Source organism: Bos taurus, chromosome 22 (genome assembly GCF_002263795.3).
Source record: "Bos taurus isolate L1 Dominette 01449 registration number 42190680 breed Hereford chromosome 22, ARS-UCD2.0, whole genome shotgun sequence".
Taxonomy (NCBI): domain Eukaryota; kingdom Metazoa; phylum Chordata; class Mammalia; order Artiodactyla; family Bovidae; genus Bos; species Bos taurus.
The window spans coordinates 56893383-56919561 of NC_037349.1; the positions used below are offsets into that span (position 1 = coordinate 56893383).

At 44.5% G+C, this 26179-nt stretch overlaps 1 protein-coding gene across 3 annotated transcripts in view; it reads right to left on the reverse strand.

The window, feature by feature from the left end:
- Positions 1-26179, reverse strand: part of SYN2 (synapsin II) — a 190149-nt gene that overhangs the window by 11019 nt on the left and 152951 nt on the right. Inside the window, exons 12-13 of one of the 3 annotated variants that reach the window (XM_024983310.2) lie at positions 24241-24490; positions 20906-21855 (exon numbers count right to left, since the gene is read on the reverse strand). The exons of the other annotated variants lie outside the window; for them this stretch is intronic. Coding sequence (XP_024839078.1) covers positions 21720-21855; positions 24241-24490 — 386 coding nt within the window. The 3' untranslated portion in view covers positions 20906-21719. Of the gene's footprint in view, positions 1-20905; positions 21856-24240; positions 24491-26179 lie in introns of those variants that run through there. 3 annotated transcript variants of the gene reach the window in all.

A 26179-nucleotide genomic window follows, 5' to 3' on the forward strand; every position in this document is an offset into this window, starting at 1 on the left:
ATACGAAAACTGTAATTTGAAAAGATACATGCACCCCCAAGGTTCAAAGCAGCATATAAGACATGCAAACAACCCAAGCATCCATCAACAGATGATCGGCTTAAGGAGATGTGGTATATATTAATCCAATGGAATATTACTTGGACATAAAGAAAGAATGAAACATTAGTACCAACATGGATGGACCTAGGAAATACCACCCCAAGTAAAGTTAGGTCAGAAAGAGAAATACAAATATTATACTACTATACAAATATTATACGCTACCACTTATATGGGGACTCTAAAAAATAATACAAATGAATCTATACACAAAACAGAAACAGATTCACAGACACAGAAAACAAACTTCTGGTTGAAGGGAAAGGGAAGGGGAGGGGTGAATTAGGAGTATGGGATTAACAAATACAAACTACTATACATAAAATAGATAAGCAACAAGGATTAACTTATGGTACAGGGGACTATGTTCAATATCTTATAATAAACTATAATGGAAATAATCTGAAATAGACATCAGTTCAGTTCAGTCACTCAGTCGTGTCTGACACTTTGCGACCCCATGAATCGCAGCACGCCAGGCCTCCCTGTCCATCACTATCTCCCGCAGTTCACTCAAACTCATGTCCATCGAGTCGGTGATGCCATCCAGCCATCTCATCCTCTGTCATCCCCTTCTCCTCCTTCCCCCAATCCTTCCCAGCATCAGAGTCTTTTCCAATGAGTCAACTCTTTGCATGAGGTGGCCAAAGGACTGGAGTTTCAGCTTTAGCATCATTCCTTCCAAAGAAATCCCAGGGCTGATCTCCTTCAGAATGGACTGGTTGGATCTCCTTGCAGACCAAGGGACTCTCAAGAGTCTTCTCCAACACCACAGTTCAAAAGCATCAATTCTTCGGCTCTCAGCTTTCTTCACAGTCCAACTCTCGCATCCATATGTGACGACAGGAAAAACCATAGCCTTGACTAAATGGACCTTTGTTGGCAAAGTGATGTCTCTGTTTTTCAACATGCTATCTAGGTTGGTCATAACTTTTCTTCCAAGGAGTAAGCGTCTTTTAATTTCATGGCTGTAGTCACCATCTGCAGTCATTTTGGAGCCCAAAATATAAAGTCTGACACTGTTTCCACTGTTTCCCCATCTAATTCCCATGAAGTAATGGGACCAGATGCCGTGATCTTTGTTTTCTGAATGTTGAGCTTTAAGCCAACTTTTTCACTCTCCTCTTTCACTTTCATCAAGAGGCTGTTTAGTTCCCTTCACTTTCTGCCATAAGGGTGGTGTCCTCTGCATATCTGAGGTGATTGATATTTCTCCCGACAATCTTGATTCCAGCTTGTGCTTCTTCCAGCCCAGCGTTTCTCATGATGTACTCTGCATACAAGTTAAATAAGCAGGGTGACAATATACAGCCTTGACGTACTCCTTTTCCTATTTGGAACCAGTCTGTTGTTAGATATAACTAAATCACTTTGCTGAAACTAACATAATATTGTAAATCAACTATATTTCAATAAGAGAAATAATTTCCTGTCATTCACCCGTCAGTCCATGGTTTCTTCTATTCTACTTTGGTCTCTGTGAGTTAGCCTACTCCAGTTATTTCAAGTAAGTGGGATCATACACTATTTGTCCTTTTGTATCTGGCTCTTTTTCACAATGTTTTCAAGTTTCATTCATGCTGAAATGGATGACATAGAGTATCAGAACTCCATTTCTTTCTGTGGCTGAATAATAATCCATTGTTCGTACAGGCAGACCTCAGAGATACTGTCAGTTTGGTTCTAGACCATCAAAAAGGGAATATTGCAGCAAAGTGAGTCACAAAAATTTTTCAGTTTCCCAGTGCATACAAAAGTTATGTTTATGCTATGCTATAGTCTGTTAGGTGTATAATAGCATTATGTCTACAAAAAAAACATATCTACCTTAATTTTAAAATATTAAAAATGTATTGCTAGAAAATGCTGACCATTATCTGAGGTTTAGTGAGTCATAATCATTTTGCTGGTAGAGAGTTTGAAATATTGCGAGTATTGCCACAATATGACACAGACACAAAGTGAGCAAATACTATTGGAAACATGGCTCCAATAGTCTTGCTCCACACAAGGCTACCACAAACCTTCCATTTATAAAACACAACACAACACAACACAACACATAGTATCTACAAAGCACAATAACACAAAGTGCAATAAAAATATATGTGTGTGTTTATATATGTTGTTGTTACTTAGTTGCTAAATTATGTATAACTCTGCGACTCCATGGAGTGTAGCCCTCAAGGGCCCTCTGTCCATGGAATTTCCCAGGCAAGAGTACTGGAGTGGGTTGCCATTTTCTTCTCCAGGGGATCTTCCTGACCCAGAGATCAAACCAGCGTCTCCTGCATTGGCAGGTGGATTCTTTACCACTGAACCACCTAGGAAGCCCAATCATAAATAATTTAATTAATTTCAACAAAATATTTCAGATAGAAAAGTCTTCTCAACCAATGGTCCTGGAAGAACTGGAAAGAAACAAGCCTCCACCTTCATCTCACAAAGCTAGCTTGAAATGTGTCATAAACCTTTGTGTAAAATCAAAAATTGTAAAACTCTAGAAAAACATTTAGGAGAAAAATCTTCAAAACTTTAGGATAAGCAAAGATCTCTTCTGTAAGATGCAAAAAAAAAAAAAAGAACTAACAGTGAAAGAAAAATAAACATAAGTTTGGTTTCATCAAAATTGCAATCTACTCTTAGAAGAATACCACTAAGAAAATGAAAAAAAAAAGTCACAGAATGGAAGAAAAAACATTTAACTGACAAGAGACTTATATGCAGAAAATATAAAGAAACTATACATATTATGAAGACAAAGAAACTTATTTTTAAGTGGGCAAAAGATTTGAATAGATACTTCACCAAAAAAGGATATACAAGAGATACTTAATAGAGGCACTAGGGAAATGCAACTTAACACCACAGTAAGGCACTCCAGCACTCTTGCCTGGAAAATCCCATGGACGGAGGAGCCTGGTAGGCTACAGTCCATGGGGTTGCAAAGAGCTGGACATGGCTGAGCGACTTTCACTTTCCCTTTCTTTGGGCCCCATGGACTACAGCCCATGGAATTCTCCAGGCCAGGATACTGGAGTGGGTAGCCTTTCCCTTCTCCAAGGGATCTTCCCAAGCCAGGGACTGAACCCAGGTCTCACGCATTGCAGGTGGATTCTTTACCAGCTGAGCCACAAGGGAAGCCCATACACTCTGAAAGTGAAAGTGAAGTTGCTCAGTCCTGTCCGACTCTCTGTGACCCTATGGACTGTAGCCTGCCAGGCTCCTCCTCCATCCACGGGATTTTCCAGGCAAGGATACTGTAGCCCACCAGGCTCCTCTGTCCATGGGATTTTCCAGGCAAGAATACTGGAGTGGGTTGTCATTTTTTTTCTCCAGGGGATCTTCCTGACCCAGGGATTGAACTCAGGTCTCCCACATTGCAGTCAGACTCTTAACCCTCTGAGCCACCAGGAAATCCCACTATATATTCTAAAATGGCTAAAACGAAAAAGACATACTGTCAAGTTTTAGCGAGAATAGAACACCTAAGGACTGCTACACATTGCTGGAGGGAGTGTAATATAGTTCTACCACTTTGGAAAGCTATTTGTCAGTCTTCTATAAAGTCAATGTATTCTTACCATCTGACCCAGAAATTTCATTCCTAGATACTCCTCAAGAAAAGTAAAAACAGGAACCGCACAAAGACTTGGAAATGGATGCTTATGGCACTTTCATTTATAATACTCCCAAGCTAAAGAGCTCAAATGTCCATCAACAGATGAGTGGATAAGCCGTTCAGAACTATGACTCAGAAAGGAGAAAACTACTGGTATATGCAACATGAATGATTTCAAAAACATTATAAAAACCAAAGGAAATCAGATACAAAAGAGTATTCACTATGTGATTCCATTTAGTGGAATTCTAGAGCAGATAAAACAAATCTTTAGTGATAGAAATCAGATCAGGGGTCGCCTATAGCCTGGGGGTGGGTGGATGCTGGTAACAAAGCAGGAATTGACTGTAAAGGACATGAGGGAGCTTTTGGGGTGATAGAAATGTTCTCTACTCTGACTAGGGGAGAGTTACATGAGAGTATACATTTGCCAAATCTCATCAAACTGTGTATCCTTTAAAAATGAGTAGATTTTATTGTGTGTAACTATACTTCAATAAAATTTATTTCTAAATGTTTTCTAAAGATTATAGTAGATTATAGTAACATTCAGTTAATAGTTATATTTAAACAATACAAAGTTTTACTAAACACCAAGGAAATACGAAGTTGAATTAGACATGGTCTTGCCTGGAAAATCCCATGTGCAAAGGAGCCTGGTGGGCTGCAGTCCATGGGGTCGCTAAGAGTCGGGCACGACTGAGCGACTTCACTTTCACTTTTCACTTTCATGCATTGGAGGAGGAAATGGCAACCCACTCCAGCGTTCTTGCCTGGAGAATCCCAGGGACAGAGGAGCCTGGTGGGCTGCTGTCTATGGGGTCGCACAGAGTCAGACACAACTGAAGTGACTTAGCAGCAGCTGCAGCAGCCCTGGGATGTCTTTTAAGATAGATAGGTATATAGATTATTATCGTAGAAAGCAAACTGTGATAACATCCTTTAATGATTTCATAGTACTATTATATAGGGGCAAAACTTAGTTCTAGCTTCCAAAAGCTTACAGAAATAATGCGGATTCAGCTGGTGGGGGCATGAAAGGGGGCGGAATATTCACCATGAAACTATATACAACCATGTAAGACAAAGCATCAAACATGTTAGCTCAGATGCTATCAATTGGAAATTTGTGAAGTATATCTATGAAATTCTTACTGAATAGGAAGTTATATAATTTAGGACTTTAGAGGTAAAAATAATAAATAATGAGCCACTGGGTATTATGTATTTTTTTTTCTTCATCACATTCTTTTATGGAGATGTTGGCATGATGGAGTAAGTATGGGCTTTGGAGTAAAACATAATAATAAACACTGCTAGCATTTATGAGGGTTTACCAGGTGCCTGGCAGTGTACTAAGCTCTTTGTGTGTTTTACTGAATCTTCATAATAAATTAATCTGTGAAGTAGGTATTATTATTATTACTCATGTATATATAGATGAGGACGCTGAGGATTGTGAAGCTCAAGTAACTTTGCCCAAGTATACACAGCTTACAATTGACAAAATCAGGAAATGAACCCAAGTATACTGATCCTGGCGGAGAAGGCAATGGCACCCCACTCCAGTACTCTTGCCTGGAGAATCCCAGGGACGGGGGAGCCTAGTGGGCTGCCGTCTATGGGGTCGCACAGAGTCGAACACGAATGAAGTGACTTAGCAGAAGCAGCAGCATACTGATTCTGGAGCCCAAACTCCCAACCATTTCACTGCCTTAAATTCCAATTCAGTACTTATTAGTTACAAGTCCTCTGGCAAGTAGCATAAGTAAGGTCTTTGAGGGCAAGAATATTTTATGAAGGTCTGTTGTAAAAAGTAAACGAGATGAGTCAAGTTAAACCACTTGGCACAGTATTTGGAAGGAATACAAAAAAATTAGTTTTTCTTTCCTATTTACTTTAGACTTAATTTATAACATGGATAATATAGGACTTTGTGAGGGTCAAATGATGAAATTACATAAAAGTCCTTTGCAAAAAATACAGAGAGAATATAAATTCTGTTATTGTAAAGGAATATAGATGTTAGTAGAAACTTAGCTGTGACTTTTTAAAATTCAGCATGTAAAATTCAAACTCCCAAGACTTCCCTAAGAGAGTAGTTTTCAAACCTGGCTACCAGCAGAATCTTTAGAGGAGTGATTGTAAAAACCAGATTCCTTGATCACATCCTTATCTACAAAGACCTACTGAATTTAAAATCTGTTTATCTAGAATCTAGATCCCAGGTGACTCAGATGATAAAGAATCTGCCTGCAATGCGGGACACCTGGGTTCAATCCCTGGGTTGGGAAGATCCCCTGGAGAAGGAAATGGCAACCCACTCCAGTATTCTTGCCTGGAGAAATCCATGGACAGAGGAGCTTGGCGGGTTATAGTCCACAGGGTCACAAAGAGTCAGACGTGAGTGAAGCAACTCAGCATGCACACACACAACCAACGAAATAAGAAAAGACACAGCAAATATATTTAATGAAGAAATATTGAAAGCCTTTCTCTTAAAATCAGGAACAACACAAGAATATCTGCTATCACATGTCAGCCAACATACTGGAAGTCCTAGCTACATAATAAGGCCAGAAAGAAAAAAAAGATGTAAGGATTGGAATAAAAGAAATGAAACTGTCATCATCCACAAATGACATGACTGCACATCCAGAATCCAAAATAATCTACAGACAAAACACTAAATTGCTAGATACTAGATTAGCGTACAATACAAAAATATCCATTGTATTTCCATACACCAGAAATAAAATAGACAACAAAATTTTAAATGATTATTTTAACATGTATTTATAAATACATATTTATAACATGAAAAAAATCAGATATCCAGGAAGAAAAACTAGCAAAATATGTGGAAGAGCCGACACAGAAGAGTCCAAAACTTTACTTAGAGGAATTAGAGAAGACCTAAATAATAGAGGGATATACCACGTTCATGGGTCGGTGGGTTCAGTGTTATTAACATGTCAGTTCTTCAGTAGTTGATACAATTCTAATTAAAAAGAAGGCTTTTTGTGGAAATCGACAAGGTGAAGAATAGTAAGAATAGTTCTGATGAAGACAAATGCTGGAGGGTAAAGCTACTTGATGACAAGGTTCACTATAAAGCTCCAATAATTCAGACAATGTGGTATTTACAAAAGGATATACTGAAATGGCAACCCACTCCAATACTCTTGCCTGGAGAATCCCATGGACAGAGGAGCCTGGTGGGCTACAGTCCACGGGGTCACAAAGAGTCAGACGCGACTGAGTGACTTAACTTTCACTTTCACTTTCATACTGATAAAATATAATAGAGATTTTAGAAACAGACCTCCAGAGATTTATGATAAAATACATAGGAATAAACCTACCAAAAAGGAATGCACCTACGTTCATAACAGCACCATTTAGAATAGTCAAGACATGGAGACAACTTCAGTGTTCACTGACAGATGAATGGATAAAGATACATACATACCCATCACATACACTGTATGTACAATGGAATACTGCTGCTGCTGCTGCTGCTAAGTCGCTTCAGTCGTGTCTGACTCTGTGTGACCCCATAGACGGCAGCCCACCAGGCTCGCCCGTCCCTGGGATTCTCCAGGCAAGAACACTGGAGTGGGTTGCCATTTCCTTCTCCAATGCATGAAAGTGAGAAGTGAAAGTGAAGTTGCTCAGTCGTGTCTGACTCTTAGTGACCCCATGGATTGCAGCCCACTAGGCTCCTCCGTCCATGGGATTCACCAGGCAAGAGTACTGGAGTGGGGTGCCATTGCCTTCTCCGACAATGGAATATTACTCAGCCATAAACAAAATGAAATAATGCAGTTTGCAGCAACATGGATTGAACTAGAGATTATTATACATGAGCAAAGTAACTCAGAAAGAGAAAGACATTGAATACCATATGATATCACTTACATGTGGAATCTAAAATATTATACAAATCAGCACATCTTTGAAACAAAAACAGACTCATAGACATACAGAACAGACTTGTACTTGCCGAAGGGGAGCAGGTGGGTAGAGGAGGGAAGGGTTAGGAGATTGGGATTCAGTTCAGTTCAGTTCAGTTCAGTTGCTCAGTCATGTCCAACTCTTTTCGACCCCATGAATCACAGCACGCCAGGCCTCCCTGTCCATCACCAACTCCTGGAGTTCACCCAAACTCATGTCCATCAAGTTGGTGATGCCATCCAGCCATCTCATCCTCTGTCGTCCCCTTCTCCTCCTGCCCCCAATCTCTCCCAGCATCAGAGTCTTTTCCAATGAGTCAACTCTTCACATGAGGTGGCCAAAGTGTTGGAGTTTCAGCTTTAGCATCATTCCTTCCAAAGAACACCCAGGATTGATCTCCTTTAGAATGGACTGGTTGGATCTCCTTGCAGTCCAAGGGACTCTCAAGAGTCTTCAACACCACAGTTCAAAAGCATCAATTCTTTGGCGCTCAGCTTTCTTCACAGTCCAACTTTTACATCCATACATGACCACTGGAAAAACCTTGACTAGCCTTGACTAGACAGACCTTTGTTGGCAAAGTAATGTCTCTGCTTTTGAATATGCTATCTAGGTTGGTCATAACTTTCCTTCCAAGGAGTAAGCGTCTTTTAATTTCATGGCTGCAGTCACCATCTGCAGTGATTTTGGAGCCCAAAAAAATAAAGTCTGACACTGTTTCCACTGTTTCCCCATCTATTTGCCATGAAGTGATGGGACCGGATGCCATGATCTTCGTTTTCTGAATGTTGAGCTTTAAGCCAACTTTTTCACTCTCCTCTTTCACTTTCATCAAGAGGCTGTTTAGTTCCTCTTCACTTTCTGCCATAAGGGTGGTGTCATCTGCATATCTGAGGTGATTGATATTTCTCCCGACAATCTTGATTCCAGCTTGTGCTTCTTCCAGCCCAGCGTTTCTCATGATGTACTCTACATAGAAGTTAAATAAGCAGGGTGACAATATACAGCCTTGACGTACTCCTTTTCCTATTTGGAACCAGTCTGTTGTTCCATGTCCAGTTCTAATTGTTGCTTGCTGACCGCAGAGGCAAATATTATATATATGATGGATAAACACCAAGGTCCTACTGTATAGCACAGGGAACTATATTCAATATCTTGTGAAAAATTATAATGGAAAAGAATATGAAAAATAATACATATATTATAGTATATACATAACTGAGTCACTACTGTACTGAGGAAATTAATACAACATTGTAAGTCAACCATAAAATAATTAAAAAATTATTATTTTTAATACAATAAAAAAAGAGAAGGGATGCAATTTAAAACAGGGTGGTCAGGGAAGGCCTGCCTGGCTTAGAGGGACAATGTATGCTACACAGTGGGACGTCTTCTATCATAGAGATGTCACTTCTCCCACAAATATTTGGCAAATTCAAGGCCTTCTCAATCACAACATCAAAAGACTTTTTAATGGAACCTGACATTTGGCCCTAAGTTTCATATTGAACAGGAAAAAAATGCAAGAAAAAAAACAGTCAAGATGACTTTGAAAAGGAAAAAAAGACTGGGATTTTCCTAACACCATCAAAACGTATTGTAAAGTTAATGTAATTAAAATGATGTGGCACTGGACTACAAATTTAAAAATAGACTAATGGAATAAAACAAAGAGTAAACAGAAACGTGCCGTGTTAAAAGTGTGTGTGTGTTGGGGTGGTGGGGCAGCGGGGAGACACCATCTCCTGCTTCTTAACTAAGCTCTCTAAATATTTGTAGTTTTCCATCAAGTCTCTTGGATTTTTCCCCAAAGAGATAATTTTATGCTTCTTTTCCAATTGTTACTCCTTTGGTTGGTTTCTCTTTTCTAACAGCACTGACTAACACACCAATACCAGGTTAAACAATAATGGTGACTGTATTCACTCTTGTCTTAAACCCAATTTTATTGGGTGTGCCCTTGATGTTTGTCATTAAATAAGAGTCAGACATGACTGAGCGACTAAGCACACACACCACGTTAGGCTCCCTGGTGGCTCAGATGATAACGAGCACTTCGGCAACACAGGAAGCCTGGGTTTGATCCTTGGGCTGGGAAGATCCCCTGGAGAAGGGAATGGCTACCCAGTCCCATATTTTTACCTGGAGAATCCCATGGACAGAGGAACCTGGAAGGAGATACAGTCCATGGGGTCGCAGAGAGTCGGATGTGACTAAGCATACGTTAAATAAGATGGTCGCCTGAAGACTGGGCTATCTCTCGTCTATCTCCCTCTCTGTCTATATCTGTTTGTACTTTGCCAGTCTCGTACACTGCTCCATGCCGGGTTGGTGATAGGTGAGTTTGGGCTAGATACCCTCTGAAATCCTTTCCAATTTCAAGATTTAATTATTCTACATATACATCGAAATTAGATTTTAAAATTCTGGTTTTTAAGTGGATGTTTCTCTCTGAAAGATTTTTACGGCTCTCAAGAAGAAAGCAAATGTCCTGGTTCTGTGCCCCATATTTAGACTGAATGCCAGCAAGTAGAAAGATTTTTTTTTTTTTTTTTTGGATGTGGACCAACTGTAAAGTCTTTATTGAATTTGTTACAACATTGCTTGTACTTTATGTTTTGGTTGTTTGGCTGTGAGGCATGTGAAATCTTAGCTCCCTGATCAGGGATTGAACCCTCATCTCCTGCACTGGAAGTGAAGTCTGAACCACAGGTACACCAGGGAAGTCTCCAGAAAAATTCTTGATGGAGGTGAGTTTAGAATAAAGTGGAAGCAGCAAAAGTGCAGGGAATGGAATACAGTTCTGTTACCACCCAGAGCCCCCTGCTTTCAGGGCCACCACCCACTGTCACTTCATCCCACTCAAGGGACTTCACCTTTTGATCTGTTGGGGACAGAAACTGCACATACAGTTAATCTCCAGCTATGGGAATTATGCAACAGGGACCCAACTGACTCCCATTCACACACAGACAACCCGAAACCACCCTATGCCAGCACCCTATTGCTACCTTACCATAACCAATCATTTGTGTTTGGAAGAACGCCGCCACTGTCAGCGTAATTCAGAAGCAGAGAGATTGATTGCTAGGTTTTGTGTTGTCTTTCAGAGTTCTGTCTCACGGCCTGAGCTCTATGTTCTGAGGGTTCACCAAGTGTTTTGTTAGAACATTGCTTTGTATTGTGCTCAGTATATAAAGTCTCCCAGCCAGCGCCTTGCTGGCATTTTACTCATGCTGGGATACCTCTACCAAAATCCAACTTTGATTCTTTGTTTCTTCCCAGTTTGGTTTCTAGCAGCCACACCCTTTCTCACAGTAGAGTGTGGAATCCTATGCTCACTTGAATATTGTATTTAAATACAGTATATTTTAAAAGAAATTACTTCCTTTCATATAGAGTTCTGCCTTTCTCTCCACCCTTCTCTCTCATGAGCCTGGGCTTTGAGGGTTTGTTTGTTAGGTATTAGGTGTTTGGAAGATGGTAACACCTGACTCAGGTGGAATGGGAACTCTGGCTTAGCCCTCCAGTGGTATATCAGGAGGCTCTGGACAACCACCAGTAGGAAGTCCAGCTTCCCGTTTGTGCTTATCCACGATCACTCGTCACATATAGTACTTCTTCTCCTCAGTTCATTCAGACGTGGAACCTGATATGAGGAACCCCTCTTCCCACAGTGCCACCTCTAATGTGGCACAATAAACCAATGTTTATTGGTTGTTTAAGAAGCTCCCTTTCATGGAGGCAAAGAGACACATATTTTGTGATCCTAGGAGACTTCATCTATTAAAGTCTTGGACTTCAAAACAGAAGATAGAGGCCTGAGACGGCCACAGTGGCGAAATGGCAATATGAAACACGTTTTTAATACTCTCTGCGCTTGGTTTTTGCAACCTTTCATGAGACTGATCCTGTCACTTAGGGTAAATGTTTTAATTAAAATGCTATTTCAAACAGCCAGCAGCCCCGAGGCTTAAAGCAATTGTGAGGAATAAAGATGCTGCCAAAGAGCCCAACCCCATTTTCCAAGGAACGCTCGGTAGGACTCCTGCCTGCCTCCCCTGGGCTGCAGAAAGCTGGATTTGACCCAGAGGTTGACACTGCATCTCTACCCTGTTACTCTAAGTGCTTTGACCCACATGCATACTGACTGTTGCTTGAAGGATCCTGTCCTGGGTATCGCAGGGAGATCTTGATATCAGCAGCTTCTACTTCTGTATTTTGATGATGGCTATAATATACCCTTAGCTCAGATTCCACTAAACAGGAAGTCTAAACTCTCATATTTGAAGACAGGCTGGGTGAACAATCATCAGAGATGTTGTAAACTGAGTAGCAGGGTTGACCTAGACCAGTGGTAAACTGTTTTTTATTAGACTGGGTGTCCCACGGGAGGAATTCAGAGATCACTCTGGGGTAATAATAATTGGGAATAACAACTAATAAATAATAATTGGGAAACAGTAATACAAAACATAGTCCTCTCTGTTCATGATAACCATTCACTCAGCAAGATTTTAGGATTATCTACAGAGGAAAAGGGGGCAACAGAGGATGAGACGGTTGGATGGCATCACTGGCATCACTGACTCAATGGACATGAGTTTGAGCAAACTCTGGGAGATAGTGAAAGAACAGAAGCCTGGCATGCTGCAGTCCATGGGGTCACAAAGAGTTGGACACAACTTAGTGGCTAAACAACAACATGTGGTCTACTTACAAATGCAAAATAAAATTTTTAAAAAGAAACAAGAAAGAAAAGACGAGAAACCAAGTCCCTTTCAGATATAATGATGTTCTTTGAAATGGCAGTTTTAGGACAAAGGATCTTATTGGGTGTGTCCGCAATTAATTTATGAACTTAGCTTAGGGCCAGCTGGCTTCAGAAGTCCAAAGATGAGACACCAGGCCTTGATAAATCTCTGCCCTACATCCTTGTCTTGAGACAAGCAATGGACCTATCTCTTTACCTTAGAACAGTAAAATAGATCCCAGAACAAATGTGGAAGAGAAACTGAAATCTTTAAACCATTCAACGTGAGGGAATCTTCTAGAAATTTCCTAAGGAAAAATCATGTTTCACTCACATGTGCTCAGTCTACTCAGAAGTTACACCTCTAAAAATAGATACCAAGTCCAGCTCAGGAGGCCACTCTGAAATCCTTACATTGGTAATTCTTTTAGCCCACCATACGTGGGGCTTCCTGAGAGTCTAGAGTCCCTCTGCCTGAATTCACGTGCTTCCTGCAGTCTGACCTGAGTGCTGGGAGGCCAGTGTTTCCACACTGTAGCTTTACTGAGTGGGCTCAGGCTGACGCCTCCACGGCCCTGAGAGTCTTCTTGTCCACGAAAGCTTCACCTTCAACTACCTACAGCACCTGATCTCTCTGGAGGAATTTGTGAGCTGTCTCTTATCATGCATGAAAGCCTTTGGAAATTACCAACAGTGAGGGTCTGAACGGTAAGTAATGACTTCTCTCAGAATCCTTTTTCTAACCCACCACTTAGCTGAATCCCCATGTACTTAATTAGTTCACCATTTACAACTATCTATCCAACATCTATCTTCCCCCTTAAGCTGTAAGCTCCATGATGGCGAAGCCTTTATCTGTTTTATTCATTTCTATGTTCCCAGGACCTTGCAGAATACAGGCATACAGTAGATGATCAGTATATGTTTGTTGATTGACTGACTGATGTTAGACTAATTGCTTCATATCTTAGGGCTTTAAGTTTTTTATCTATAAAATGAGGGGATAAGTTAAATCATCTCAAAATCCATACCAGGTGGAACTAATTTGTATCACGATTTGTGAAGGGCACTGATGTTTCCTACCTACTGTGGAATGCATTAAAAATGTGAGATGCATGGTTGTATGCATAGAAGGATGGATAGGAATGGGACAAAGTAAGCATAATACAAAGTTAATTGTAGATAAGGTAGTGAATATAAGGATATTCAGTTACTACACAGTTACTTCAACTTTCTGTGTAGTTCAAGATTTTCAAACTAAAATGTTGGGGGAAAAAATGTGGTGTTCAGAACAGCCTAAAGCAAGTTTTTTGGTAGAAAAAAAAAAAGGCAAGTAATTCAATATAAAAGTCATCAAAATTAGAAATAGAACAAAGAGACAAAATAGATGTATACATTTTAATAGAATTGTGTGAACTTGCAAAAATTGTATGTAAGTAGTAGAGGCAATACATGTGTGGTAAGAGTTTAGAGGAGAGAGCAACCTTGAGGGACACCAAGTTGGGCCACAAGTGCTTCAAGGAGTAGGTGATATTCCAGCTGGGCTTTGAAGGATATACACAATTTGGATGGGTAATGAGTTTAAGGACAGTAATTTTGTGTATATTTTGGGTCACATCTTGCAGCATATGGGACCTTAGTTCGTAGGCCAGGGATCAAACCCTCACCCCCTGCAGTGGAAGTATGAAATCTTAGCCATTGGACTGCCAGGGAAGTCCCAGGAACAGAATTTTTAAGGGGCTGAGGACAGCTGAAAATGATAAAGTGAGCATATGTGTGGAGCAAGAAAACAAGCAAGAACAGGGAATCAGCTACAACTAAACAGGGAAAGGTAAGGTTGAAAAGTAATGCTGATGATAAATAATATGATTAGGATCTTCCTTATATATCAGTATTTGAGGTACCTGCACAGAGCACTCTCCAGGTATTTATCTCACTTAATCCTCTCAACAAACAGGAGGTGTTACAACTAAAATAGTTTCTAGTAAGGAAACTAAGGTTTAGAGAAGTATATAGTCATTTGCCCAAGGTCACACAGCAAGCAAGCAGCGGAACCAGGTTTGACCCCAAAGTCTGACCCCAAAGTCCAAACCCCTGACCACTAGACATACTGCCTCCCTGGAAAAAGTGAGGCTAGACTCTAGGGGCCCTTATACCCCAAAGTAAGGAATTTAGGCTCTCCTCCCTAAGCCTGGAGATCCACTGAAAGATTTTTTGGTGATCAGAGACTTTTATAAAGAAAATTGGCATAAATAGGCAAGAGATGGAAGCTAGGAAACCCAATTAGGGAGCTGTCACAATAAGGTGTGAATAAAATAGCTGTGGGGACAGAATAAAGGAATAGTCTTTAAGCAGAAATAGTCTACTGACTTTTCCTAATATTGAAATATATTGAGAAAAATCACTGTTTTGGTATTAAATATTCAAATTAAAAGTATCATTAGATCCCAAGCATTGCATTGTATAAACCTAGTGAGGCTCCAAGGACAAATAAATACACATTTATTTATTTATTGTCATTCCAGTCCACTCGCCAAACCGCTCAGGCCTCAGGGAGAGTTTGAGGGTCTTCAGCATGTTGGCAGGTCAGGCTTGTGTGAACTCCCATAGGGCTCCTTTGGGTCCAGTCTTGCAATTCTCTGTCACTAGTGATGAGCTCCAGAGTGGATTCAAGAGGTCCAAACCCAACCTTCCCATCAGTAATCTGATAGAGCTAATCTCCCTTCCCCTAGAACTGGATCTAGAGCAGTTAGGGTTTGTTAGGCTGTCACTGATCATCATCCCTGATCCACTGGGATGGCTGTGGCTTTCTGCTGGGAGCTGCCCTGAGGAGTCAGCTGGAGGGTGGGGATTCTTATCAAAAGAGATGTGTTCGGATATGGAGGTGGACGAAAATTCCCAGAGAGGTGGTGTTCCCTGGGGGACATTCATTTACATGTGGGGCGGCGTCCCTGTCTGGTGTTCCCTCCTCCCCTCTCTCTCCAGTTATTTCCCCGATAAAGTGACATGCTGGGGCGTACAGACCATGAACAGGAGAAAAGACTCCTGAAAATATAGACCAGTGGACAAGCATAAATGTGCATCCGTGTGTGTGTGTGCGCGTGAGACTACATCACTACCAAGATGGAAAGCAAGTTCTCAGACAGTGAGAGGGTGTTGAAGAAGAGAAGGGTCTCCCAGAGAGAATGAAGAATTGCATGATTTCCCCACATGTTTACAAACAACAGGCTTTGAAGTCCAGGGAGATGTGTAGGAGGAAGAGCAATATTAGAGCCGGATACCAAAGCTCAGACACTTGGAAGTCACTTATAATGAGGAATAGGCTCAGGGGGCTGTTGTGAAAAATTGAACAAGTTGAGAGATGAATCGGTGCTTTATAAACTGTAAAGTGCCTTTAAAGTCCAAGGTGCTAAATAAACTGCAAAATACTACACAGATGTAAGGTAGAATGATCACAATTATTTGAGGAGGAAAACATTATTCTGAGTGTAGTCTGTGACCTGAGAATTAGACAGTAAGAAGACTATTTTAAACAAACAACAGAATTTGCCTGTTGAAATGTATCTTCTTTCAGAATCTTATCGATCTTATACTCTTGATGGGTCTTGACATTTATTTCAAAGAGAAACTATTCAAAACCTACAGGACTCCTTCTCTGGGATTCATCTCCTTTGAAACCAGTTTACAAGCCACACAAAAAAATGATCTCACTAATTTATAGTCACCTTGTGTTTTGAACCTTACATGTTATCTAGCTTAATCATGAGAGTTGAGTACAAAAGAACTTTAAGTGTTTTTTTAAAATAAAAATTCTTAATCATTTTGGGGGTGTGTTGAGGACCTGCCAAAGTGCCCAATGCACAGAACAGTTGGCGTGGGAATTTCTAGGTTCCGAGGCAAAGAACTCTGGATCTTCCAAGAGTTACAGAAGTTCCAGTTTGAGGGCTCCAGTGATTGTTGTTGTCATTCAGTTGCTAGCTAAATCGTGTCCAATTCTTTGAGACCCCGTGGACTGCAGCACGCCAGGCTCCCCTGTCCTTCACTGTCTCCTGGAGTTTGCTCAGACTCGTGTCCATTGAGTTGGTGATGCTCTCTGAGGGTTACAGATCTGAGGGCAATTACTTTCTGAGCATAAGCAGCAGGTTTGTTGGAACAAATGTTCAGCCTCCCCAAAGGAGCTGGTTGAGGGAAACCACACCGCTGCAGGGAGGATCATATGGTATGAGTGTTTAAAAATTAGTCCACTAGAGTCAGAGGGGGTCTGTGCAGTCATTTCTGTAGCTGCAGTGGTTTCTGGCCTGTGTGTGTGTTTGTGTTCGTTGCTAGTGGGATGTTTAGGTGGCAGCTTTTGCGTCCCCAGGTGTCTACCCTCAACTCAATTTCACCAACTCAACCTGGAAGAGCCATAGCCCTAGGAAAAGGCATCGGATGGGCTGACAGTGGTCTTTATGTCCAACTGGTTACAGGAGAGGAAGAAAGGCATGACTGCTGTTTGTGTAGCTGTTCTCAAAGGAGTCCTGGCCAAGGGGGTGGGGGGGCTGGAGCTGACGCTGCTCTTCTCTGTGTGAGATGGAGGGGATATCTTATGATTCTCTCACATGCTGACCAGTGTTAGAAACAGACTTTAGGTGAACTCCCTCATTTAACTCTTAACCTCTTCAGAAAGATAGTATTATTCTCATAGATCAGGAAACCAAGGCACGGAAAAGCTGCCACAAAGTCAATTAGCTAACAACTAGCCAAGCAAGGATTTAAGTGAAAGTGAAGTCACTCAGTCATGTCTGACTCTTTGCGACCCCATGGACTGTAGCCTACCAGGCTTCTCTTCTCTGTCCATGGGATTCTCCAGGCAAGAATACTGGAGTGGGTTACCATTTCCTTCTCCAGGGGATCTTCCTGGCCCAGGGATTGAACCCGAGTCTCCCGCATTGGAGGCAGACTCTTTAACCTCTGAGCCACCGGGGACCAAGATTTAAACTCAGATGTAAATTGAGAACTCCTTCCACTGCCCAACACTGACCCTTCCATTTCTTCCCAGCCCCTGGGAAACGCTCCTGGCAGCTGCACCCTCGCTAGAAGCCCCTGGAAGTGAAAGAGACTCACTTATCTCACCAAGGACAGTGTCCCGAGCGGCCAGCCCATCGGACATCTGGGACTCAGCCTCACTTGCTTCTATTACTAACTTCCTTCCTGACCTCGGCAAGCTCCGTAAGCTGTCTGTGTTTTCTCACCTGTAAAATGAAGATGATAGAACTAGATGAAACTTGCCACTGAAAACCTCAGTGCCTGAATTCTGCGCACTCCCCCTATTCCCAGCGGCCGGCAGGCCTCCCAACCCTGTGGGTTGCTCACGGCTCCCTCTGGGTGCCACCTTCTCTGACCGCCTGGCTAGAAGGAAGCTCCACTCCAACCGCATGTATGGCTGTTGTCCATGTTACACTCCCTTGGCTCATCTTTCCCACTTCCCTTCCATATTTTATCTGAATTCCTCAAACCTTTTTGTTATCTCCTATATAGTTCTGCAGTGTAAGAATAAACCAATTTATGTTTTAATTCCTCCACAGCAGACAGTTGGTTGTTTCCATTTTTCACTAACAGTGCTGACACTAATATTCTTTAGGTTGCCTCCTTGACTACATGTGCAAGAGATTTTCTAGAATGAGTGTCCAGAAATGGAATTGCTGAGCCAGGGGGTTTATGTATTAGGTCTTGCCAAATGGTTCCCCAAAGTGCTGGTGCCAACATACATCCCCACTTGCAACATGCTTGTTCCTCACATCCTCACCAATCCTCTCAAGCTTAACAGTCTTCCAAACTAACATTCTGGCTGCATTAGCCTCATGGCACTTAGTGTTCCCCACTTTATATTTGTTTATATGCTACCTCCCCTCCTGGGCTATAACTTTTGTGAGGGCAGAAGCCTTGCTTAACTCAAAGAATGCATTGAGCTTAGTAAGGACGCAATAAAGTGTTGTGAACAAATAAACGATGAGAACTGAATTTGTCTTGACCCAAGGAGGTGGAGATTCCATGAGGGGAGGGATGAAGCACCTATCGCTGTTCATCTGGGGTGAGGATGTGGGTAGGGAATCCCCATCAGCTGCGGCGAAGGTGGCACAGTGGTCAGAGCTGGCTGATAAACCAAAGGTTTCAACATCTATGGAGGACTGTCTCCGACCTTTGGAGATGCAAGCTCTAGATAACTTTTTATCATGGTATTCATCAAATATTTACTGATTGCTGAAAGTAGCAAATTTCCCAGTCTCTGGGTTTGTCTTTTTATAAATCAAGACTGCTGTTTCTGAATGGAACTCCCCCACCTCTGGCCCTACCCCGTTACCAAGGGCTGGATAGGATCCCTGTGTCCTTTGGACTAGGAAGCTGTGTGACCTCTGGTAAATGCCTCCCCTTTCTGACACCCCAGCAGTTCCAGGCTGACTCATCTTCTAAATAAGCCACTTGCGGCTTTTGCTCTGACATCACATGTGGAAGAATGAGTAATTTTTTAAGAACCAGAGTTATATTTGATCAGAATAAGGTGCATTGTGTATGTTACTCATGGTTCTAGGACAAGGGGTCAACACTGGTAACAAGTACCCTAACCTTCTCCCACCCCTCCTTTCCCTGGGGCCAAGGGACAGAGAGAAGGCAAAGGAAGGAGGTAGGTATGGATGTGAAGAATTTTTGTGTACATTTATAATTTTGTTCTCACATTCTGTACAGTTCAATAAAACTGTACCTTGCTGCTTCTGCTAGATTAAATAAAAATAATGTCACAAAGTAAGCAAGGCCATGGGGCTCTGCTCCTTGGGTTCAAAGCCCAGCTCCACCACAGACCAGCTGGATGACTTTGGGCAAGTTATTGACTCTTGATTTGCTTCCATTTCCTCATCTGTAAAACAATAGCGTCTATCACATTGCAAGGAACAAATGAATTGATATATGTTGAGTGCTTAGGATTGTGCCCAGAACTTAGCAGCCACTGTGGATATATTAGTAAATATTTCCTTGAATCCGTCACAGTGTTTAGGCTCAAAAGAAATGCTCAATAAATACTTTTTAATGAAACAAATTCATTCTGTTAAAACACATTTGGAACAGGGGATGGGGATAGAAGTAACAGCAAGTGGGAGATTCTCGGTTGGAAGTGGAAGCAACCATGAAGATCAATTCCCTTGAGTTCAGGTATTACCCTCCCACCCTCCTTTTGTTTGTTTTGTTGGCTGTTTGTGCCCGGGTTATGTGCATTGTGGTGGGAGAAGGGTTGTCCCCCAGACGTCACTCAGTGGAGGTTCTACTTGCTGTTTTTTAAGTGTAAACAGTTGGCAGAAGGACAACTTGGACAGAGTTGGACAGAGTCAGGGATAAGACTCTGAACTTCCTCTGCAGGAGGTGCAGGTTCAATCCCTGGTCAAGGAACTAAGATCCCACATGTAGTGTGGCACGGCCAAAAAAAAAATTTTTTTTTAATTAAATACACAAATGTGCATGTTAGTCAATCAGCTGTGACCCCATGGACTATAGCCCATCAGGCTCCTCTGTCCCCATGGGATTTCCCAGGCAAGAATACTGAAGTAGCCATTTCCATCTCCAGGGGATCTTCCCCACGCAGGGATCGAACCCAGGTCTCCTGCGTTGCAGGCAGATTCTTTACTGTCTGAGTCGCCAGGGAAGGAAGCCCCAGGAAACAAACATTTAAAAAAAGAAAGAAGAAGAGGCAGTTTTAGATCCTCAAACCCTGGGAGCCTCGGCTTAGTTCGGAGGGAGACCCAGGCACCAGAGGACTTCATTCTTAGACCTCTCAGCACCTACTGTTTGTGAGGAGTTAGCAAGACCGCACATCAGGATGGGTATTATCTGGTTGAGTGGTTGGTGGGGTGGGCATCGTGTACAGGACATTATTTAGGTAAGACGTTAGTATCAGGGCAGACTCAGTGTGCATCCTCACGGCGCTTGTGGTCGGGGGAACACACTCCTGAGCACCCAAGAGTCATGAGGAAGCCAGACTGAAATCCCTCCAGCGCAGACTTGTTCAGGATGCTGGGGGCTTGGGGACCCCACTCACCAGAGCAGGTCTGTCCTGCCTCATTGGCACCTCCATGTGGGTTGGAGCTGAGGAAATGGATGGACCTGACAAGTGGCTCGGACTGGCCGCTATGGAAGGAAGGGTGCCATGCTTATTATTAAGGGAAAGGCTCTACATCCTGTACAACGGGTGGAATGGCTGAGTTACTGAAGGAGGTCCAGCCATCCTGGAGGAAAAGGTTTGCCCAGGCGACGTCAGGAAGTGCGGCCTAGGGAGCGTCTGAGGGACAGTCATGTTCTCAACCACGTGCAGAGACAGTCACATACACACCGACAGCTTCACCCTTTCTCTGCCCTCCACTCGTGCACACTCGCGCGCAGGCGTCACCAACATCTCAGTCAACAGGGCGGCCTAGGGAAGACCTCACGGCTGAATCAAATGCTGGTGAATGCTGCTGCTTTTATTACACCAAAAGTCTTAACATTTATTTGGAGAGGAACACAGAACTTGGCGTACCGGCATGCATTCTCTACAGCACGGCTTCAGAGGAGCTCAAGACCACCACGGTCCGCTCAGGAGGACTGCGCCGGAGGGGATGGTGATCGGGGGGTGGGGGTGGGGAAGGGGGGAGCACAGGTCCTTGATCGCTGGAGTCAGCAGACCACAGGCGCTTCACCACCACAGAAGCCGAGGAACCACGTGTGTTGGGAAGGGGTGTTTCCAACAGCTAAACAGGTGTGACAAGGGATCCGGGTGTGAGTGAGTCCCTAACAGGTACAGCCTAGAATATCTGGGGGAGGGCAAGAACATTCTCCTCCCCAAATGGGCAGCACTGACTACAGTGGGAGGGGGGCATGCTTAGCACTGCATCTGAGCTCGGTGAAGCAAGCAGTTGTCCTCGGTGAAGGGCACCCTGGTTTCACAAGGGAGAGTAAGACATGATGGCGCTATCACAGTAAGGCCACTAAAGTCACAGCAGACGGGGACCTCAGAGGAAACTCTCACGACTACGGGAAAGGGGGCTCGACCCTCTCTGACGCCAGGTGCCCCTCGCTGGTTAGGCACCTTGCCCTGAGACCGTCACCTGGTTCCTTTGCTGGGCTGTACCACACCACTGAGCACAACGGAGCGGAGGAAGGGGCCACACACGTCAAGGGCACGGGACATCACCACCCAGTGTGGCGGCCGGTTGCTGGCAAGTGTCTCAGACGCCTTTCCCAGTTGGGCCGGGGGCCCCCTGTGTGTCTGCAGAGCTAATCTGAAAAGAGGCTGGCAAAGGACTTCCTCAAGCTCCGGATGGTCTCTGCTTTGGCTTCATCCTCACTGGCTGAAGAGCGGAAGAAGGAAGATTCAGAGAAGCTGAAGGCATTGGTCAGGGACTGCGACTTGCTTGAAGAAGATAAAAACCAAAGAGAATGTGAGATGGTGGTGTTCCAGGAGAGGAAGGGAGGGAAGGTGACACGGGGATACAACAATGGGAGCGCAGGCTCCCGCCCCAGGGAGACCGGGAGCCAGAGGAGAGAGCCAGCGTGGGGAGGGCTCCCAGCCCTGGGAGGCCCCACCTTCTCTTCCCCTGCAGCGCTGCTGGAGCAGGAAAGGACGGGGCCGCGGGGGAGACAGGGAGAAGAGAGGGGCTTGAGGCTCTTTCTTTTCCTTAATGCTAAAGCACCAACTGTGTGGGTACCAATCCAGGAACCCCACACCCTCGCCCGCTCTCGGATGAAATGCAGGAATGGGGGTCAGTGGGCTCATGTGCTCCCTCTCCCACCAACCGTCCGGGAGCGAGTGGAGCCGGTGTCGGAAGACCTGGATCAAAGTCTTGGTTCCAGCCCTCACTCACTCTTGACCTTGGGAAGCCACGTGCCTCTCTCGGAGTCTTGTTTGCTTTCTTAATTGTGTTCTATTGATGTCTGATAAAATGATCTCTAGGCCTTTGCAGCTCTTTCTAGTTTGCTTTTCTTTCTCTGATTCCTAAAGAACTTCCAGACTTGGCACAAACTCTAACGCCTCCATGGACCGCCCTTCCAGTGGACATAATGGCCCTCCCAGGCTTCCTCGGGGAACCGAATTACACACATTTTAGGGACCGACTTTCCCCCGAGACACCAGTGATTCAGAGAGAAAAGCTGTGAAGGCCACAGGTAGAGGGGAAGGCCAGGCCCAGCGCTTAGGAGGGGACACGTGCTCTGGTGTCCCCGTGGCCATGTGCTCTCCTTCCTGACTTCAGCTTGTCTCTTTCCTGCTCGCCTCTGCCTCCAGAAATCCTTTCCCAGAGTCTCAGCACTCCCAGCCCTCTCCTGAACTCAGGCGCTGCCCCAGAAACCACCCTCTACCCGAGTGTGAGCCCATCTCTTCTCCCATAGTGACTGGACGGGCACCCTGCCTTTCACTGGGCAGGGATGAGCCCCAACACGCCAGCCGCTGGGCAGCGGGGACTCCTCTGCACACACGGGCCGAGGGCACCGGGACCAGCCTCCCACTTGTCTGGCTCAGCCCAGAGGCAGTGACAAACCCAGAGATTTGCCCTCAGACTGGGGCCAGAGTCAGCTCAAGAGTAGGAGGGAGAGATTAAAAGGCTCGCAAGCAGAACATGACTAGGTTGAGGGGAGGCTGTGGGGCAGGCGAGATGTGGAAAGTGCCTGTGTCCCGGCCTGGGGAGCTGGACTGGGGGATGGCCTGCCCATTGTACAGGATTGAAAGACTCAGAGAGGGCAGTCATCGACCACTGGAGCCCTCACCCGGCTCTGTCACTGATGAGCAGAAGGGCTTCAACAAAGAAACGCAGAGCTCTGAGCAGGGTTTTCCCGTCTCTGTACTGACTAGACTGTCTCTGAGTGGCTCAGCGGAGCCCCAGACTCTGCAGCCCCTGTCCTCCGTCCCGAGAGTCTCATCTCTTTACTAAGATGCCCTCACGGACCACTCCCACTGCCCCGGGCAGTGGGGTCTGAGCTGACAGTGATGACAGAGGTCTGCATCTGGGCTGCTGGAGAGACACATCCCGGGCCTAGGGGAGGCAGAGCTGAGTCCTCTGGTGCTACCCCCCCCCCATATGCAGCTGTGCTGTTTCCCAGGGGCCCCCGGTTCTGTCTTCTGAGGCCAGACAGTGTGGTGGGAGTCTCTGGGGTCACTGTTGGGAATGAGGGAACCCAAGAGGATGGAGTCCCTCGGGGTCTGTATGTGGGCCTCTCCTTTGATGACCACACCAGAAGCCAACCTCCTTCTGACCAAGCTGAAGGTAAAAAGTTGAGATGGATCTAACTACTTCTCCCTTTTCTTTCTGGGCAGCCTTGCTGATTGGCATACCATGAACTGTGAGTCAGAGGCAGAAAAGAGAACTTTTTTCTTTTTTTTTTTTTAAAGAAAGAGAGAGAGACATACACACAGAGAGAAAAGGAATGGAAAAAAAGAGGGGGAAAGAGGATTAAAAAAAAACAAAACCCAAAACGCAAACCCTAAGTTAGTACAAGAATGGGAGAGGGGGTAGTAACTGTCTTAATTATCTGTCACTCCCCAGGAAGAAAGGGGAGGGTTTGAGTTTCTAGCTAGACCTTAGACTTTCACTTCCCTCTTTTTTACCCTCCCCAGGCCAACCCCACCATGCCCCCCTAAAAAACAAAACAAAACAACAAAATAAAAAAAAACCCCATCGAAACCCAAACCCCCAAAAACCCCCCACAAAAGTGTCTGTGGGCGGAGGTCTGACTGAAGGTGCTTCCTAGCAGCTCGGGAGCCCCAGGAAGAGGGGAGGCGGGGAGCGGCTGAGCTGTCTCTTACTTGAGCTGTGGGTGAGGCTGGGGCTTCTGCGGTGGAGCAGCCGGGGGTGGTTGGGCCTCTGCCAGGGAGCTGCTGCTGGAAGGCGCATCTCCGTGGGTGGTGGGGCCGCCCGGCCGCGGAGGAGCCGAGGAGGAGGAAGAGGAGGAGGATGAGGAGGAGGAGGAAGGTGGCACTGATGGTCCTGGGGGGAGCCGGCGTGGAGGCAGCACCTTGCCTGGGGGTTGCATTCCTTGGGGTTGCCCAGGGCCCCCTAGGTTCAGTACAAGAAAAACTTCATAATTTAACCATATCAAAGGGTTTCCTTATTAGAATCTACGTCTCGAAGGGTGTGGTTATTTAATTACCAGAGGATAAACTCTGTCACAGGAAGCTGCTGGAGCCCTTCAGAGCCACCCCTGGAGGCTGAAGTCCCTGGTTACCCCAAGGACATGGTTCTACGTGTGCCTTCTCAGACGCACGACAAAGCGGTCACAGTGGAAGTGGGAACACAGGGCAGAAACTAGGGGATGAGCAGCCCTTTCAGGGGTGAGCTCTGCTACAGAAAGCCCCCAGACCACACACAGGGACCACCCCTCCCCCGCAGAGCTTCCTCAGGTGCAGGCCAACCCGGCCCATGGGGTACTAGGGGGTCTCAAGTTCCACATGGCACGCACTGCGTAGGGTGGTGGAAAGAGTCCTGGCCTGGGGATCAGAAAACCCAGACACAGTCTATCAGCAAGTCCTTGAGCAAGTCAGCTGACTTCTCTGGAGCTCAGTGTTTCCAACCAGAAAACTGTGAACAATTAAGACCCAGTCTTAGTTATCTTTCAAGAGGGTAGTGTGTCAAAGATGACAATGGACAAGAACATTCTTCAGAAAGTATTCTGTGCCTTACAACCATCACTGACTTACACTGTGTTGTTTTAGAGTTGGCCTTTGTCCCAACCCACTCCATGCCTGGGTGTCTGGTTGCCACACCCCCAACAGGGCTTTCTTTTAGCGTCAACTCACGCCCATGACTAGGAACTTCCATGTCTAGGCAATTCTTCTCCCTCTTAGTACCATCCTTAGGGGCTCCTGTCCCTCCCAGGTGTGTGTGGTGAAATTCTCCAAAAATCAAGTCCCATTCTCTCCGGGAGATGTTGTCGGCACCATTTGGCAAAGTAGCCCCCCCCACCCCATCTCCCACCGCCCACAGAAAAGGACCAAGACCCCCTTTCTCCCAGAATGAGACAGAAAACAGTCTGGCAACCTGGAGATCTCATTTCTTAGTCTCAGTCCCAGAGTACCCGTACATGTGCCCGCTGGAAGAAGTGTGCTCACAGAAACTCAATGGACAGCTAAGACTTGTAACTTAGTTTTCCAGAAACACAGGGATACCTGTGGCCTCAGGACAGGCAGAACCATACATCTATACCACTGTACATCCACGATTGTAAGCCGGTTTCCCCTCTACATGATACAGATTGATTCCACTTTATCATAAATGACCAATTCATACCAGGGTTAGTTACACATAAACAAGTAAATAAATAAATGGGATTTTGCACGTTGAAGAAGCTCTAGGTTCAAATCAGATAACTAGTAAAGATGACAGATTAGCAGATCATTTCACGTGAACCCGTTTTTGCCTTTTCCAAAGCTTGGCATCATTTGTACCAGCATTTTCTTGTCAAGTACCACAGGTTGAGAGCTCAGTCTCTTGGACCAGACACCTGAGAGCTTTCCCACCTGTACAGAGATGCTTGAACAGCCAGAAACTACAACTTAACACTGAAGACAGATAAAACTTTTCCTTTATTGCACATTAAGCTGTACAAGAGTCACAAAAAAGAGGTACTTCAATCACACTTCCAGCATTAAATGAGGTTCTCCCAGCTGGATTGGTACAAAAAAAGGGGGACAACATCAAGAAAAGCAATGGGTACAAAACACCTCAACTGCACTTTTACTGTGATAC